This window comes from Phyllostomus discolor, chromosome 1 (assembly GCF_004126475.2).
Source record: "Phyllostomus discolor isolate MPI-MPIP mPhyDis1 chromosome 1, mPhyDis1.pri.v3, whole genome shotgun sequence".
In the NCBI taxonomy this organism is placed as follows: domain Eukaryota; kingdom Metazoa; phylum Chordata; class Mammalia; order Chiroptera; family Phyllostomidae; genus Phyllostomus; species Phyllostomus discolor.
This window is the reverse complement of record NC_040903.2, coordinates 57,842,686-57,862,596: the sequence shown is the minus strand read 5'-3', so window position 1 is coordinate 57,862,596 and position 19,911 is coordinate 57,842,686. Positions and strand designations below refer to the sequence as shown.

Sequence of the window (19,911 nt, the reverse complement as noted above, 5' to 3'; positions counted from 1 at the left end):
GAAAGAAGGAGCCCCTATCCTTTGGGACAGTAAGGATGGAACTGGAAAGCATTATGCTAAGTGAAATAAGCCAGGCAGTGAGGGACAAATACCATATGATCTCACCTTTAACTGGAACATAATCAACAAAAGAAAAAAGCAAACAAAATATACTCAGGGACATTGAAATTGAGAACAATCTAACAATAGCCAGAGGGGAGGAGGGGCAGAGACAATGTGGGGAAGGGTTTTCAGGAACTACTATAAAGGGCACAGGGACAAAACAAAGGGGGGAGTGGAAGCAAGGGAAGGAGGTGGGTTTGTTTGGGGTGGGGGGTAAATGCATATAACTGTAATTGAACAACAATAAAATAATTAAAAAATACCTAATCACTATTATGTTGTACTGAAAGTATGGCTATTTTTCTAGCTTCCTTAATCTACCTAGCTGTCCTTCCCTCCTTTCCACTGTCTCTTACTAATTAGCAACTTGCTTCAACAGTTTACATTTTTTTAACCCCCCCATGCCCCCAGGCAGTGCTTCTCTCTGCTTATCTATTGTCAGACAGACCCGACCTGATATTTTTGATTTCTCAATGAACACTGAAATTAGCCTTTCTGGAGTTTGTAGCTATTGTCTTCTTCCAAGAGAACTAACAGAAGGTTTTCTAACCCAGGTACTGTGTTCCCACAGCCTTCTTCCCTGAGTTCACATCTTAAATCTTTTTAGAGAAGGAGGACTGAAACAATGCCCTGTGCCCTTCTGGCAGGAGAGAAGCTCACAAACTTTCTTTTTCTCTTTCCAATCTTTGTCTGAGGGAATCCCAGAAATAGCTATTATTGTCAAAATGGGAATGATTTATTTACTCTTTATATCTAGTTTTCAGGTGCCATTAATTATCAAACATGTCAAATTAAGTTTATGGTAAGTTTTATAATTTCAATATTACTGTTTGTGTTTAAAATCCAGGATAATTTCATCTGGAAGCAGGCTGTTCTGTCATTAATCAAAGCTGCTTTCTGGAGAATTATGTTGTGCTTCTGTGATCTTGCTGTGCACCCCGTGCTGGCAGCTTAACTCCTCTCCCAGTGGGCACACAGCTTCTCATTTCCTCAGCCTTCTGTTCACAATCTATGCATCAGATAGAAGATGATGTTGGTTCTATCTGGAAAGTGGGTCAGCTAGTCTTTGAGGTGACACAGTGGAGGCCTAGAATATTTCCAGGACCCCAGAAGTTTAGAGATTGGTAGGGGATGGAAGAAAGGACTTGAGCCCTTTCCTACAGTGAAATCAAACTTCAGCCTGAAGTGGAGTGCTGGCAAGATGAATGCTCAGCAGAACTTGAATAACATTTGCTATTATCACGAAGACTTGGTTGAAGATAGGCACTGAAAACCCTCCCTGATCCCAAATACCTCCTCCAGAGGCCTGTCAGAGCACTGAAACTTTCCATAAGTGGATTGCTGATCACTGGGGAAAGTCAATCAGAAAAGATGACTGTGTTGCTGAGTGATATGTTGACATCTATTGGAATGTTTACATTTTGTCAGATTTGTTAGACCAGTGAATTACAAAAGAAAAAAGGGTCCTATATCCCACCAGGGTCATTCATTTGGGGACAAAGCCATAGGTGTAATGAAAATTGATAGTTATTTCTTTCCTTCCCTTTCCAAATTATTCCTCAAGTAAAGGAATTCTCTTCAGTTCTTGGTTAATCTATTTCCATTAAGTCAATTTTGACATTCAGAAAAGTTTTCTTACTTTTTTATTTCTTTCTTGTCTTAATAAAATTTTAATTTTCTTACTATAAAATACCTGATTTGATATATAAAAACAAACAATTGAAACAGCTAATTTTTTATCATATTTGATAGTTAGGATACTGCAGATCCTTGCAAATTGTTTCTCTTTTTAACTTTCTGTTTTCTAGTTTCAGTTTCTGCTTTTTTAAAAAATGTAATATATAAGGACTTGTTATTTCTCTAGTGAGTTCTTGATGATCCCATTCCTCCCCAGCTACTGTGACAAGTGCTGGCCATGTATACTTGAAGTCAGCCCCATTATTGAAGAACAACATTCATTGACATAGTGAACAAAAGGAGCTGAAATTTTCTTGTGCCAAAACTTCTGTAAAGTTCTCTTTGTCTGAATAGGGAGTTGCTGATAAGGATCAGGCAAAATTTTCCCTAAAGCTATTTATTCCAAAGAGTATGTCAAAATGACAAGTAGAAATGATTTATTTAAGTCACAAGATTTAGGCTTCCGCATGAGATATGCTTAAATGTTAGCACCAAAAGCAATCAAAAGAAGATTGTTTTAAGTCAATTTCAATAACTACCTCACAGGTGTAGAAGTTCTCTCTTCCTTTTCTTTGGAGACAATTCACACTTACAGCCTATTTGTCACTGAGCACTTGATGAATGTCAAAGGAGGAGGAGGCAGAGAAGGAGAGACCAACTGACCACAGGTTGAACAGAAAATCTAAAATTCCTTTGCCTCCATTTTTTTTCTCTTAGAATTAGCATAGGTTTGAAGGAAACATTAAAAAGAAAACTTGGCATACATAATATTACTATCATAGATCTGCAAAACTGTTTTGTACCTGAACTCACACTTAGTAAGCTCATTCTTTCCTTTCCTGAAAATATTTCCACCAGAATATGTGCAGTAATTTCTTTTTCTATTGCATTGTGTTAAAATATATTTCAGTGTTATGTTTCTTTGTTTTATTTTCCCATGCAATCTTGATATTAAGGTGATATCTGAAATTTCAACAAATCGACATTACTGGAATAATTTTCCTCATGTTTTTTAAAACATTAAAAATTTTATCCTGGCTGGTGTGGCTCACTGGATTGAGTATCAGTCCATGAACCAATAGGTCCACAGTTCAATTCCCAGTCAGGACACATGCCTGGGCTTTGGGCCAGGTCCCCAGTTGGGGGCATGTGAGAGGCAACCAGTCAATGTATCTCTTGCACATCGATGTTTTTTTCCTTATCTTTCTTCCTTCCTTTCATGCTCTTTAAAAATAAATAAATAAATAAATGAATAAAATCTAAAGGACTTTTGTATAAGCAACTTAATATTACTCTAAATATGTTTGTTTGGATTTACAAGTTTCTGTTCTTTATCAATGAAGAATTGTCATTAATTAGTGTCTCTTCTGTGTGCACACGTGCACTATAGGCATGGTCTTCTACATTGAAGTTCCTAGCTTTCAAAAGCTCCTGGGTTAAGATGAAGAGCCAAGTCTTAAATTGGCCATGAGGTAAACTCCCATTATGTCCAAGGTAATGTGCTAATAAAAACAGCATCACGAACTACAAAACAACATATGGATACATATTGTGTGAGGCATTTCCCTCCAATAAGGGAAGCGAATGAAACTGAACAGACAAAATTATCCATTTCACATCTCTTCCTATCTACAAAGACTCTCTTTTACTAAAATTTGTTTCAAATTTGTTATTGGTGTTCTTTATTTTTCAAAAAAGGTTTTATATATTTATTTTTAGAAAGAGAGGAAGAGAGGGAGAAAGAAAGGGAGAGAACCATCGACATGTGAGAGAAACATCAATATGCAAGCAAAACATTAATTGGTTGCCTCTTGCACATACCCTAACAGGGTACCTGGCCTTTAACCCAGGCATGTGTCTTGACCACAAATTGAACCATTGACCTTTTGCTTTAAGGGTTGACACTTAGCCAACTGAGACATACTGGTCAGAGCTGTTCTTATTTCTTAATGAGAAAGGGAATCAATCCTTGTATTGAATGTAGTTGGGTTTTCTAATTTCATATGATTTTTCATAAAAAGGCCATATTGGTCCTTTTTTGTACTGCTGAATATTAGGACAATACATAGAAAGTGGTTTAAGAAAGTACTTTGTCTTGGCACAATTAGGGTTTTTCTATATAAATGCCATTCCCCAGTGTTTTCTTTTCTGTAGTCAAAAAGTTTTTCTGGTGTTTCTAGGTTTACAGAGACGTGGGGGGAATTAGGGAAAACTAGGAGCCTATTTGTCACTCAGTGACAAATAGGCTGTAAGTGTGAATTGTCTCCAAAGAAAAGGAAGAGAGAACTTCTACACCTGTGAAACAATTTGGGTCAAAGCCCTAGTGATTCTGTTCTTAATAGTACCTAAAAAAATGAATTTCATTGGGAATGCAAGAACAGCCCCAAGTCATGACTCCACAGTGAAAAGCGGAGGAAATAACTCAAGAAAGAGATGGAATGATGCTGACAGGGAGCAAGAGTTTTAAGGGTAAACTGGAGGCAGATAAGAATAAACTGCTAGGAGAAAAAAAAAACATTATGGGTAAGCTTTCTAAGTTAGAAATAGCAAACCAGAGAGTTCTTTTTCCCTTAGAAGATTTCAGGCATATTTCCATCCATTAATGTTGACTTTCTCCTTTTGCATGTATTTTAAATGGGAAATTTTGGTGAGCAAGGGGGCATTCCTGAAAGGAGTCATTCATGTTTATGTCTTTCCACAATGCAAGATTTATTAGGGGAGACTTTCCCAATAAACTAGTAGATTCACATGCAGGTTACATGTAGAGAGGAGGAGCTTACGCCATAGACTCGAGCAGAGCAATATAGTCTGGTAAGGAGTCCCAGTCACTGGGGACCTCCTCAGTTGCAGAGGCCAGCGATGGTCTCAAGCCAGGTGTCTACGGAGGCAGCATGTGTCTGGTGGAGTGAAAGTCTGGGAGGGCTCCGAGCATGATCCTGGTACAGCCAAGCTTGACCCTGGGGCTATCAGAGCTCTCATGTGTAGCTTATAATAGGCGAAGTTCCCACTCGTATCAGAGTCCTGTTGGAATTGTTATCCCAGAGTCCAGACTTGTGGTTTTGGGTGTTCCATTTCTCTCTACTACCTCAGTCTTGACATAGCAGTTGATATAATGGTCACGGCTGACAGTGACTCCATATTTGGATTGCCAAAAGTGTCCAAAAAGTCTGTTCTGCTCTTGCTCTACACTGAAAATGTAAGGATACAGCAGTGACAGATTATAATGGTGAAAACCACAACACTGAGCAGTAGCTCTCAAAGGGAGGTCCCTGGACCACCAGTATCAGTATCACTTGGGAATTTGTTATGAATGTAAATTCTCAAGCCCTATTTCAGGCCTACTGAGTCAGAAATTTGGGGGGTAAAGCCACTAATCTGTGCTCTGACAGAAGCTTTCTAGGTGAATCTCATGTGTATCAAAGTTTGGGTCCATTGGTACAGTGCTTAAGACTGACATTTGAAGTAAGATGGCTGTATTACTCAGGGCAATTCATTTTTGTTTGTTTGTTTCCTATCTGTAAAATGGTAATAGTACCAAACTCATGGTGTAGTAGTGAAGACAGACTAAATGAGCTAAAGTATGTAAATTCCTCAGAACAATGTCTGGCCACTGTAATCACTAGCAAAACTACAGGATGATGATGATGATGATGGGGATGGTGATGATACTCTTTATAATTGTTATTTTCTTTTTTCCTCCATGTAGTCTACAACTTATAAGAAGGTTTTGTGCTTATCAGGTGATCTCTTCTATTATCTTAGAGTTATTTTTTTCCATGGCTCAGGGCAGTATTTGTCAGCATGTGCTCTATTTGTGTCAAAAATTACCTGTGGTGCTTATTAAGATGCAGATTCTCAAGTTCCACCCAGACCCACAGAGGTGATCAGAATTCTTTAATGATACTTCTGAATCAGAAATTTCTAAACTACTACTCTTGTGTAATGAAGACTATGATCTTCATTTTGCAAATGGGCATGTGAGGCACATAGTAGCATAAGTATAGGAAAGTCCAGAATCTCAGTAAGACTAGCAATAAGAACTGGATTTCTAATTTTGTATTATATTGATAGAGTAGGCTATTTGTAGTTTTATTTGCCTTATCAGGAACTTGATTGAAGTTGTGCCACTTTGTTCACTGAGGCCTAGTATTAATTATTCTAAAAATAATATTTACTTTGTAAGCCTATGGCTATCAAGAACGAGTTCATGAAAAATATACTTGGACCATTATTCATCACTCAACTGCAACTGCTGTAGTTGTGATGTATCTAGTACATCACTCTTATATTACAAATGAAGCAAAGGTTTTCAAAGAGGTTGAGAAAATTATCAAAAATCACATGAGTAAATAATGGCAGAGCCAAGAGTAGAGCTGAATCTCCCAACAGCAAATCCAGTGTCTTTTTACCAAATCCCACTGTCCTAATCCTTGCTTATTTAAATGATTTAAAGCAGCACTTATGTAAATCTTTAAAATAACTATACCTATACTGCTCACATAAAATCTGGTCTCAGCAGTTTTTGACCTCCTTTAGTTTATCTTACTTACAGGTATACTAATATCACATCTTTTTTTATAATAGTCATAAGTCAATCATAATGACAACTAACAACTCCATTGCACATTGCTTTTTTAATCAATGCAAATTTGATAGTTCTGAAGCAATTAGATTGAGTTTTCAGGGTTTGATGAAAAAGCTTTGGGCCTTTTCACACAGGGCTTAAAATTTTGTATATATGATAACCAAATTCTTACATAGTATCAATAAGCATTTAGATGACTTTGGTTTTAATTTTTAGGTCACACAAGGCCATTGATCTATATCTATAAATCAGATTCCCATACTTGGTGGTAGTGAGGTGCTAGTCACGCTAGGATCATTTGATTGTTTTATAAAATAATTTTCTTTTGGTCTCAATTGTTTGTACTTTTCATATTGTATATGAACTTTACCTTATTGCAATTTTCTTCCAATCCCCTTTCCTGCTAAGAATGGAATATTTGTAGTCTTAATGCATGTACACACTTATTCCTTCTACCAAGTGTAAGTTTCTCTCCATCATACCCTTAAATTGTTCATTAGTATTTGCTATCTAACTCCTCATTCTTTATGTCTCAGCTCAGTTGTTACCTTATCACAGATATCTTTCTATCCTTTATCTCTTTACATAAAAAGCTCCTTTCCCCAATACCATGAACTTTTTATCACTTTACAGCATTTATTTCTTCATGGTATTTCTCACAATATGCAGTTTTTTTAAGTTATATGATAGATTTTTATTATCTCTTTCTACCCACTTGACTGTAAGTTTCATGTGTTTACTGTGTAGATGCATCTATTTTGTCCCAGTGTTAACTAACCACAATGCCTGATGCTCAACCATTTGTTGCTTGAGTAATATGTCTTCATGAGTTGGTATTGAATTTTGTAGTCTGCTTAGAAGTGTGTGTGTATGTGATAAATCTTGGTCCCTTATAAAAATCTCTTTCAGATGATCTCCTTTACTGATGCACACTAACATAGACATAGGTGGTCTATCTACTCAGTTACCTTGACTCCAGACATATTAAATGGATCAGGCCTCCTAGAACATTTGAAACATGGTACCTTATCTTGAATGGACCTAAGCTTTCTGGAGCATTCTAAACCAAAATGCATGATCTTCTAGATCTTGCCCTCTATGGTAACATCTAGCCCCAAATGGTTATTGAGCACTTGAAATGTGTAAAGTGCTATCAGTATAAAATTCAGAATTGAATTTAAATATTTAATAGAAAAATGTAAAATATCTCACTAATAATTATTATATGGCTTTTATATTGAGAATATTTTGGATACTCTGAGCTTAATAACATATTATTAAAATTAATTTAACATTTTTCTTTTTAAATGTGCTATGGGAACATTTAAAATTACATATATGGATTACATTTGTGGCTTTCATTATATTTCTATTGGGCAGTGCTGTTCTAGACCCAATTAGTTTACCCCATTTGTTTGGCAATGTAGACTGAAGGTGATCCACTGGAAAGAATGCTAACTTGCAGGAACTTCTCATAGCCTGCTCTTTTCTTATTAGATGTGCACTAGAGGAAGGGCAGACACTCCTGGATAGTGGCTCAGATGCTGTTTCTGTACGCCCTTACTGCCAAATCATGAGGCCCAGATACAATTTGTGCCCCAAGATACAGAAACTTGAAATGACTTGCCAGTGGTCGTACACCTTGCTAAAAACAATGCCAAGACCAGAACCCAGGTCTTTCAAATTTGCTGTGTCATTGAATTACTTACAAAAGGACCTGCTAGTAAAACTTTTTAAGTGTAATACTAGAAAACTAAAGAATCGTTAGTGTTATGTGCATTTTCTAAAAAATCAACTAATGACAAAATTATACTTCAATCTTTAGATGATAAAATAGATAGAGGTTATATTGTATTGTACACTCAGATACATTAAGCAAACAGAAATTCCCTTCTGTTATTATTACTACATGTGCTATGGTAGAGCGTTAAACTGGGATGACCTTTATTCAGCAAAGAAGCATACACCACAAAGCAAAATTTAAACAGAAAGTTGGATATGAACATGAAGTCTACTTGTAAGTAAATACAAATTTAATAACCATTCTTTGAATAGCTATAAAAACTCACTTGGAGACCATGCATTGCAGTTTGGAAAACTGGTTGCTATGTCTTATTCCAAAAGCCTTCATCATTGACATATCAGGCAGACTCTCATCTTAGGTATGGAGATGGGTTTTTAAATTATTAGCTTTAGCATCATGATCTTCTAGTTTACTCATTAATTTAGCAAGTATTTTGTGAGAAAATACTATGTGCCAGGCATATTTTTGTGTTCTAGATGCTCAAGATACTACAATGATCAATGCAGACCAACTTTTGCTCTTTGGAGCTTACATTTCAATGCTCAGGTATTTTCTCAGTGATGAGAGTAAAATAAAATGATAAAGTAAATCTAAGCAGTGCTGTTTTAGAATACTACTGGTGATATTTTTATTAGTTGGCGTTTGAAATGAATTTGGAATTTACTGCTTGTCTTTCTTGGGGAATTTGAAAATAGAGGTGCATATGGAAAATGGAGGTGTAAAAACACTACATATCCAGTACTAATTAGTATTTTCAGAATGTCAGAAGACATTCTTAAAGCTTCAAATAAAACAATTAGATGCTGTTAAGGGAGTTTCCAATTACTTGGGAGGGAACTTCACGTACTTATTGACCTCTTCTTTCTTCTGTTGGGATATCTCAGTCTATAGGAATGACTTCTCAGTCTCTAGGGATGACTTCCCTTCTCACTCAATGCACACTCACCCATTCTCATTCTCTCACACTCTTTGTCCTGCCCCTTGCACAGGCTCTGTCCCTTCCACATCTTCGCTTGCATACTTTCACGGGTTCCATTTCATCCTGGTCCCCTTTCAAGCACAGGTTCTCTACATATGACATTTTTTTAAAAAGCTCAGCCAGTAGATGTCTCCATTACTCCCTCATAGCCAAGACTTCTGCAAGTAGGTTTTAATCATTTCTTCAACCGACAAGGAGGAGGATTTGATGATTTGCCAAAAATGAGCAGATGCTCAGGAGGACACGTCTCCATCCTACGTCCCTCCCCTCCGATTTAAGTCAGAAATGAAAACTCCTTTCTTCCTCTTTTTCAGGCAAAAAGGCTGATTGAACTAAGCATGCAAGACGCCAGCACCCTCCTCCTCAGTACGTACAAGTTTCCTTCCTTCTGAGCCACAAAAGCTCTGCTTCTCCCCTCACTCCCGCCCACCTCATCCAACCCCCTCAGGTTTCAGAGTCATCGGGGAACGCGAGTGGGTGAAAGCACTCGGCGCTGCTGCATCTCGAGCCACCGCCTCCTTCTGCGCCTCCTCTGTGCCGCCTCGGGTTCAGCACTGGACAGCTCCCGCCCCATTCCCCGCAAACGGCAGTCGGCTAATTGACATAGGAGGCGACCAAACAGGGAACAAGATGGACTTGATGCCGCCCTACAAGGGTTTGGTTGCGGCCAAGCTGCCGCTTTAAACAGGCTTTCCTCCCGAGAGCAGGGAGAGGCAGGAGTGTGGTTTGTGGCCAAGCCCAAAGCTCCAATTAACCAGTTGCCTGGCCCTCTGGACCCCAGAGAGTCAAGCGCCGTAACAGAAATCTTCGCTCTGTGGGACTGGCTGCTGCGTCTCGGTGCCTGTCTGGGTGAGCGCGCTCCGCGCGCCTCCGGGCGGAGAGAACGAGGAGGAGGAGCCAGAGCTGGGAGGCGGGAACAACCTGCCGCGGGTGAGATGATGGAGCAGCGTTTGCGGCGGCCGCGGCGGCAGCAGCCCCAGCAGCTCTTGAACACACCTCAATGAGAGCAGCGGTGGAAGCTGCCGAGCAGAAAGACGTAAGCAGGCTAACTATAGCTGCCAGGAGCCAGAGGGGAGGTAACCTGTTCGGCTCAAGGCTGTGAGGTGCGTAATTTTGAGCCGACCCATCGTGGAGCAGCTGCAGCCGGCGTTGCCACAGGTGATTCGATTTCCTGTGACGGTAGCTTAGCCACAGTAAGATCTGGAGGCATTCTTATTTTAAAGTCCTTTTCGACTGAGTGTCAACTGGAGACGGGAGAAGACTCCTAATAAAAGTCTTACTGTTGGTAAATTGACGACCAAAATTTTAAAAGTGACTCCTCCCGTTACCTCCTCTCCTCTGAGAGGCAGATGGGAGCCATGGCTTATCCCTTACTCTTCTGCCTCCTGCTCACTCATCTGGGACTGGGAGCTGTTGGTGCCAGCCGCGACCCTGCGGGACGTCCGGGTGCGCCGCGAGAGAGGACCCTGAGGGGGAAGCAGCACGCCCAGCAGCCGGCTGGAGCTTCTGTCTCGGACCCCTCGGCTCCCTGGAGCCGCTCCACCGACGGCACCATCTTGGCGCAGAAACTCGCCGAGGAGGTGCCCATGGACGTGGCCTCTTACCTCTACACCGGGGACTCCCACCAGCTGAAGCGAGCCAACTGCTCCGGCCGCTATGAGTTGGCGGGCCTGCCCGGGAAGTCTACAGCCCTAGCCAGCTCCCATCCCTCTTTGCACGGGGCACTGGACACGCTGACACACGCTACCAACTTCCTCAACATGATGCTGCAGAGCAATAAGTCGCGAGAGCAGAACTTGCAGGACGACCTGGAGTGGTACCAGGCACTGGTGCGGAGTCTCCTGGAGGGTGAGCCCAGCATCTCCCGGGCGGCCATCACCTTCAGCACCGAGTCGCTGTCCACGTCCGCCCCGCAGGTCTTCCTCCAGGCCACTCGCGAGGAGAGTCGCATTCTGTTTCAGGACCTGTCGTCCTCGGCACACCACCTGGCCAACGCCACTCTGGAGACCGAGTGGTTCCATGGCCTCCGGCGCAAGTGGCGGACCCACGTACACCGCCGCGGCTCCAATCACGGGTCCCGGGGCCTGGGCCATAGCTGGCGGCGCAGGGACGGGTTTGGCGGGGACAAGAGCCATGTCAAATGGTCTCCGCCTTATCTGGAGTGCGAGAACGGGAGCTACAAGCCCGGGTGGCTGGTCACTCTCTCCGCTGCTTTCTACGGCTTGCAGCCTAACTTGGTCCCAGAATTCAGGTAGGGAGTGGAAAAAAAGGCAGAAGGAAAGCCTTCCTTCCGGTTTCGGGGGTGGGTGCGCGTGTGGGAAAGGAGCACTTGGATGTGACACATACGCCTCCCACCCTCCCAGCGGGACTGAGGCTGAGGGACACCCCACGCGGGCTCTTGTGCTTCGGGACAAGAAGCGCCCCAGTTTGTCAGCCTCAGTCCCTCAGCGAAAGCTTCTCCTAGATCAGTTTCCCTGCAAGGGGCTAGGGTCTGGGGAGTGGGGAGAGCACTTAGTGGATCTAAGTAAAATCTCTGGTGCCCTACACTTCTCTTCTATCTTTGGGAGAACAGCGAGTCGTGGGGTTCCCAGGCAGGGATAATGCTACAAAGCTGGAGAGCTCGGGTTGTGCCGCTACGTCCGCCCTCCCCCGCCCCAGGCATAGAGTGGCCAGCACCTGATGAGAGAGAACAAGGAGACAGAGGAAGACAGAGAGCTTCTCGGTTCTGCCACTTTGGGGTAGCTTTTCCCTGCGTCCTACCTGTGTAATTTGAGGCACCAGACTGTTGTAATTAAAACAGTGCAAACCCCTTGGCAGTTCAGTTCCTTCTTAGCAGTGAGTCAGACGCAACATCACAGCTGTCTCTTGGATCCAGGCTTTGCAATTTGGTCAGTTCCTTCTACCCATTTCCCTCCTCCCCCTAATCCATATCCCCTTCCTTGGTCCCCTCTTTCTCAGGTTGTCCTGTCAGGCATACCAAAGGGCTCCCCAGCCCTCCACATTCTCATGCATTTTATAAAGATACCTGGTTGAGTTCTTTTAGGGAGGGAGGGAGGGAGGGAGGGAGGGATTTGTTCTGACTGAACTCACTCAGGGAGCTTGGAGGAAACTTATGTGTAGCATTTGTGGAAAGATGAGAATTTGTAAATGAGCAGGTGGTAACTTCTGCCCTGGGAAGTGCCTGATCTTTGAAGTGAGAAACTTCTGGAAGTAGCCCTTAATAGCTGATGTGAGGAAAGAACAGAGAGGGATAACAGAAACGCCAAAAAGGGCCAGAGATTGACCAGGATCCTCCTGAACTCCTACGTCTGAGGGTCTGGAAAGGTCTGGGGTGGTAGGGGTTGGAGGTTGCCTCTGTACTTTTTGAACCTGAGCAAAAGTGAGAAACCTGTGTATGTGTGTGTGCATGTATCTTAATACTTTGTTTGGAGCAACAAGGGCAGGATGCTGAAAGATACCAGGCTGAGTACTGGGTGGGAAAATGGGGGAGTCCGAAAGTTTGTCTTTGCATTGCAGTTTACTGCTGAATGCCCTCAAGTGAGTTTCTTAAACTTGCTGGGCCTCAGCTACTTGTCTATCAAGTCAGGGTGTTTAACTAGGTGATCTCTAGGGAGCCATCCAGTTATAAAATTCTGTAGCTTTTAATGCTGGCAAAACTTGGGAAGGTGTAAATAAAAAAAATAACCCTCTTTCTCTGGTTCTGTATGACCATATTAAGTGTTTGTGTTTGTGTGTGTGTTCTTTTTTATTTTTATTTTATTTTATTTTAAAAAAGATTTTATTTATTTATTTTTAGAGAGGGAAGGGAGGGAGATAGAGGGAGAGAGAAAAACATCAATGTGCGGTTGCTGGGGGCTGTGGCCTGCAACCCAGGTATGTGACCTGACTGGGAATTGAACCTGAGACACTTTGGTTCTCAGCCTGTGCTGAATCCACTGAGCTATGCCAGCCAGGGCTTGTTCTATCTCTTTGAAAGATCTTGTCTTAAACTGGAGTAACTTTTTCCCACTTTCAGGATAATTTTATTTATTTCTGAATTCTGCAGGATCCTATTAGTAACAGCTGATCCCAGCTTTGAGTCTTTGTCATGTTTTCTCAGAAGGGGAAAGCTCAGCAGATGTCATTCACTGCCAGCAAATTGTTTTTGACCTTCAGATAAACTCAAAAAGGAGATCCCTGATCCCAGGGTCAATTATCCTTCTCCTTTCCTTCCTTCCTTCCTTTTTTCTTTCCCCCCTTTATGTTAGGCCCTGTGCTAACTGCTTTGCATGTATTACATCTTAATTAATACTCATAACATCCCTATGAGTTAGGTTTTATTAGTTTCCTTATTTTATAGACAAAAAACTCTGAAGTACCGGGAGATTACATTTTTTTCCCAAGATTACACAGCAGTTTAGTAGAGCCAGGATTTGAGTCCATTTCATACTTTTAACCATTATGCTAAACTCTGTCTTACAAAGGTGTCCTAGGATTGTTGCATGTAATGTAGTTGCTACATAAAAATCTGTGTACTTTCAAGTGTCAGACATGGGACTGGGGATGAGAACCATTCATTTTCAGAATTATTTCTCTTAAGGCTCAGAAAGCATAAGTTACCTAAATGAAAGTGCCTCTGCCAGGCAAGATAAAAGGGTCTGAGGTTGGGAGGGCTCACAGCCCCCTACCTATTTTTTGGACTGCATTCAGAAAACAGTTTCCCCTTTAAGTGCTGTCATAGTCATGGATGGTGTTTTCAGCCAAGGCACGAAGCCAGGCCATTTAGTGTCTGGCTCTTTACAGAAGCTGCCTCATCCTGGTAGCATGCATGAAGCTGAAGAGCAGAATAATGCTCTCATGTGACTTCATGTGAGCACTTTTGCCCCATGTCCTGAGCCTCTCTAATGCTGTACTGAAGGTACACACAGATGTTAAGTATAGCAACTGAAGAAAAAGAGATCATCAGGTGGTTCCTCTTGTTTCATAGATAAAGAGATGGAACTAGGAAGGTGAAGTGACTTGTCCAAGAAAAAGGATCCAAACCTTCTGCCTCTGGTTCACACTGTGATTGATACGTATATACCTATATCATATTTCTGTGGCTGTCTGGACATTTGCACACAAAGTATGCTGGGGGGACAGAGTGTACTCTTTGTCCTCTTTTAGGACAAAAATTAACCCATAGAACACAGCTGTTGAGTTTATATTATTTTATTTCACACATTCAAGATAATATTTAAGTGGGCCTTTTTTTGTCTTTTCATACTCACAAAAGGCAAAAGTTTTTTGTTGATAACATTTTATCATCTAAGATGTGCAATCTAATATTCTAAAATATGGGTTAATAATATTGTACAGACATGGGAACAAAGTACATTTCAGATCAGTTTTAGGGAAACCATAATTAGGAGCTCTAACCATGACTTTAAATATATTTTAAACCTGTAGAGTGATACTTGTAAAAAGCCTTATGTGTAATGAAAAAAATCCATTGATTATAAATTCCTTATGGAAAAAGGGGGAAAACTTTACAGTTAAAATTTTCATTTAAAATCAGTTACTATTTCCCCATGTTTTGCTTACAAGGTCAATAATTTAAATTACATTATATTTTATTTTTAGAAAATGTAAATCTAAAACACAAAGTTAAAAAGTAATGTGAGAACATGGTCAACTACCTTCTTACATTAATGTTTATCACTGTAAAACACCTCTTAGAAATTATATTCCCCTCTATTTCAGAATGACACAAGTATCTTAAATTTTACAGTCTATCATAAAACTCTCATGGGAAGTTTATTGTTAATTTCTTTCTTTGCAAAAAATGCTATTAGTTGTTCTAAATATCTCTTTAGTTTTTTGTTACAGTCTTATAATAGAAATATTTTGATTCTCATCTTCAACCCTAGCAAAAAAGCAGAGTAATAATTTAAGGTGTATCTTAATTTATTTTTATTTATTACATTAGGTTTGTGATGTCCTTGTAGAGTTTTCCTTGAAGTTAAGTATTCTGGTTTTGCATAGTAATTTTTCTTTGTGGAACTTCAAGTACTATATGCAGTTGGCCCCATTCTGCTGAAATCATAGATACTTTTCCTGGTGGTAGTTGAAACTCCTCAGTGCCTAGGATGGATGTTAGGTGCTTAGGTGTTTGTTGAATTTAAATTAACATGAAGGAACTTTTGGGAATTACTTATTTCTTGATGAACTGAAAGGGACTTTGGAATTCATCATTTTTTTCCATTTTCTCCTTTTAGAGAGGGAGTAACTGAGAACCAAATGGCCAAAGAAATTTGCCAAAGTGGCACAGTTCTTTAGTGGCAGGTTAGAAATAATGGAAGCCATTATATATTGAGCACCTACTATATGTTAGATGTTTTATATGTACTACTACATTTAACTCTTAGTACTATCAGGTAGTTGCAACTTTGTAAAAGTTGAGCAACCTGAGTAAAATAACACAGCTAGTAAATTAGGGACCCTAAATCAAATTTAGTTTAGCAATGAATCTTGCATTATCTTTTTATTATCCTATGCTGCTATGTCCTAGCAATTGTGTTTTTATCTTGTTATTCAAAAATATAATATAGTAACAGCTTGAAACAATTAATGTATTTGGCCCAAATAAGTGATATACATATTCTTTCTAGGCCCATTGTAAAATCAAGTATGTCATATAGTGAGAAAAATATTAGCTTAAGTCAGAATTTTGTTTCAAGTCCCAGTTTTGTCTCTTATTGCTCTGTTACCTGTCTGGGAATGTTTCTGCATATTTAAAATGTGGGAATGAACTTGATGATATTAAAACACTTTTATAAGTCTTTGTTCTGTGAATTCTTAAATGGCCTATTCAAATGGTCAACAAGTAAACTCTGGAAACATGGCTGATACCCAGTAGCAGAGTTAAGTTGTGGAAATGATATTACTAGGGGAATAACACACAGAGGAAGAGGAAACCAAATGAATGCCAGACCTGCTGTTTGGTAAACAAAAAGGCTATAGGGCAATAAAGGAAAGGTCACAATGCTGTGGAAACCCCTTTTTAGAAACTAACATAATGAACATCAGTGTCACTGATATGCTGACTCCTGAGGGGGTCACTTCACTTTCTTTCCTTCACGAGGACACAACTATACACCTCCAACATTGATTCCAATACGGATCTCTGCATTTAATAAAACAAGGAAATTTGTACAGTATAAAAGTCTAGAAATGACCATCTTACTTTAGGCCAAACATATCCTATGTCTCTCTTGTGGGTCATGGTAGTGGTGAAGAAGTCACCTGTAGGAACAACACAGAGATTTTACCTGGGTTGTAGGTCAATGGGTTTTTAGATGCCTTCTGCTGTTGAGCCTTTTGAGAATCAATTATTTCATCTCTAAACTGAATAGTGAACTGATTCTCCTTTGGTATTCCCTAAAAACTAAATGAAGAATTCTCATTACATAAGAAGTTCAGCAAATATTCTGTATTGTAGCTTCTGTCTTTCCAAATAGTACCTCCAGCTGTATTCTTAGTATAGTTGTATGTATAGTAATTTATTATTTAAAAGATGATTTAGTTTCATTCCTAAATATCGTGGGTCCTGGTGGAAATACTGGCCATAGAGATGGTGTTGGCACTAGCCTGGACCACATCCCTTACTTACAGTGTTACCATGGTTATCAGTTGCCTTTCCTCATCTGTGAATTGAGGGGGTTGGACTAGGTGACCTATAGGGCTCCTTACAATCCTAAAAGTCTATGATTATGCACACAATCAAATGTGTCATTTTAATTTTGTTTTTTTAAAAATTATTTTATTGTTGTTCAAGTACAATTGTCTGTATTTACCCCTCACCACTCCTCTGCCACACCAGCCATCCCCACCTCCCTCCTCTGCTTCTACCCCCCTTGGTTTTGTCCATCTGTCCTTATAGTTGTTCCTGAAAACACTTCACCACCCCGCCCCCCATTATTCTCTCCCACCTCCCCTCTGGTTACTGTCAGATTGTTCTTAATTTCACTGTCTCTCATTACAATTTGGTGCTTGTTTGTTTTGTTGATTAGGTTCTACTTAAAGGTGAGATCATATGGTATTTGTTCCTCATGGCCTGGATTATTTCACTTAGCATAATGCTCTCCGGTTCCATCCATACTCTTGCAAAGGGTAGGAGCTCCTTCTTTCTTTCTGCTGCGTAGTATTTCATTCTGCAAATGTACCATAATTTTTTGATCCATTCATTTATTGATGGGCACTTAGGTTGCTACTAGCACTTGGCTATTGTAAATTGTGCTGCTATGAACATTGGGGTGCATAGGTTCTTTTGAATTGGTGTTTCAGGGTTCTTAGGATATAATTCCAGCAGTGAAATTTCTGGGTCAAAAGGCAGATCCAATTTTAGTTTTCTGAGGAAATTCCATACTATTTTCCACAGTGGCTGCACCAGTCTGCATTCCCACCAACAGTTCACTAGGGTTCCCTTTTCTCCACAACCTCTCCAACACTTATTGTTTGTTGATTTGTTTACGATGGCCATTCTGACTGGTATGAAGTGGTATCTCACTGTGGTTTTAATTTGCATCTCTCTGATGAACACAGATGCTAAAGTCCTCAACAAAATATTGGCAAACTGCATTCAGCAACACATTAAAAAGATCATACACCATGATCATATGGGATTCATCCCAGAGATGCAAGGATGATACAATATTTTCAAATCAGTAAATTTAACATATCACATAAACAAAACAAAAGACAAAAATCACATGATCATATCAATAGATGCAGAAAAAGCATTTGATAAGGTATAGCATCCATTTATGATAAAAACACTCAGCAAAGTGGGAATAGAGGGAGCATTCCTCAACATAATAAAGGCTATATACGAGAGACCTAGAGTCAACATCATACTCAATGGGCAAAAACTTAAAGCTTTCCCACTAAGATGAGGAACAAGACAAGGATGTCTGCTTTCACCACTCCTATTCAACATAGTATTGGAGGTCCTAGACACAGCAATCAGACAAGAAAAAGAAATAAAAGACATCCACATTGGAAAGGAGGAAGCAAAACTGTTATTGTTTACAGATGACATGATAATATACATAGAAAATCCTATAGACTCTGCCAAAAAACTACTTGACCTAGTAAGTGAATTTAGCAAAACAGTGGGATACAAGTCAATATCCAGAAATCAAAGGCATTTTTGTACACCAACAATGAAATGTCAGAAACAGAAATCAGGAAATGTGTCATTTTAATTTTGAAGTTGTACTGTTTTTGATTATAATGCTGAGATCTGTTAATGTATGCTCATTTAAATGAAGGTCATGTTATACATGTCCAGTGTTTGACTTTACTTTGGTGATTTATTCATAGAACATTTATGGAAAGCATTCTCAATGTACACTGGGTTGAACACACACACACACACACACTCTGAAAAGAGAACTCCATTTCAAAGTAAGAATGAGCGTGATCTGAGTTTCCAGATTTTAAAAGATCCTCTGAATTCACTTCAAGTCAACAGGAAGCTGTTTCACAGGTTCAATTTCCCTCTGTAGTTGGCCTTAAAATTTCAAAAATGGGCTATTTATTGTGGTGGAGCAGTGCTGCAGCATTACTTGCCATTTTCTAGAATAAGCATTTGGAAGCAGAAATGGGATTTCTAACACTGCTAAATAAATAACAAGAGTATATGCCTACCCTCTGGAGAGGGACTGGTGCCCTCACTAGACTGATTTAATAGTTTCAGCTGCTGGGTAAGTTAAATTTTACTTCAACTTCGGAGAGGCAGTAGTTTGTTGTTCACTGTTCAGGTTTTAAGGCTACTCTTTTCCAACATGAACTGTGTTTTATGATTATAGTGTAACATACTGGGATGCCAAGAAGTATGTTATTGATGTTATTCTCATCTGGTTGGTACAGAACCATTGGGGCTTTGTTTGTTTCATCTTGCAGTTCTGGTTGGTATTCACTGGGTTATTTAAGCAAGATTATTAAAATGATACATTCAGATTTGATAACTTCAGCAGCTTCACGGTCACTATGTTAAATAGGCAGGTCACTAGTGCTGGGGAGTTTGTAGCAAACAACATTATTGAGCTTTTACCCAAAATGGCAATGTCACATGTATTGGGGCTGGTTTTGCTGGTCTTTAGCCTTATTTGCTGCTCAGCTTCTAGTAAAATTTTTTTCTATGTGTAATTTCTACTTTGGCTGGGCATTTACTCATCCAAGTTTTTCTTCCTACAGGAAAAAACTTGACCTATAAGAATATTTAGGTGGATGGGCTGTTCAATGAAATACTTTTTCAGTTTAGGAAAGGATTAATCCTTTTGACTAAAAGTCTTTCACAGGTTCCCCAACCCTCACCCTTCCTGCAATGCCAAACTTAGTATAGGAACCAAAGACTGACATTTTCCCCAAAGGATATTACAGTGCTTCAAAGCAATCACTGGATACATCTATAGTTGATGCTTGAACAACACTGGTTTCAACTGCATGGGTCTACTTACATGTGATTTTTTTCAACACAAACTGTAAGTGTATTTTCCCTTCCTTATGATTTTGTTAACATTTCCTTTGCTCTGCCTTACTTAATTGTACAAACATTGTATATAATACTTATAACATACAACGTATGTGTTAATCAGAATTTTAAAGATGTTATGTTGTTTTTTAGCATTCATTGTTGCCGGTAAAAAAATTTGATGTTAATCTGATTTACTATATCTTTCCAGGTAATCTTTTCTCTTCATGGAAACTTTTAAGATATTTTCTTTTTACTTGGGGTTCTAG

General features: G+C 39.8%; 1 protein-coding gene across 1 annotated transcript in view; it reads left to right on the top strand.

Moving 5' to 3' along the window:
* The first annotated feature begins 7,894 nt into the window (after window positions 1-7,894).
* The window catches only part of GPR158 (G protein-coupled receptor 158), a 366,089-nt gene continuing 354,072 nt past the window's right edge, over window positions 7,895-19,911 (top strand). Inside the window, exon 1 of the mRNA XM_028506632.2 lies at window positions 7,895-11,398. Coding sequence (XP_028362433.1) covers window positions 10,497-11,398 — 902 coding nt within the window. The 5' untranslated portion in view covers window positions 7,895-10,496. The remainder of the gene's footprint in view (window positions 11,399-19,911) is intronic.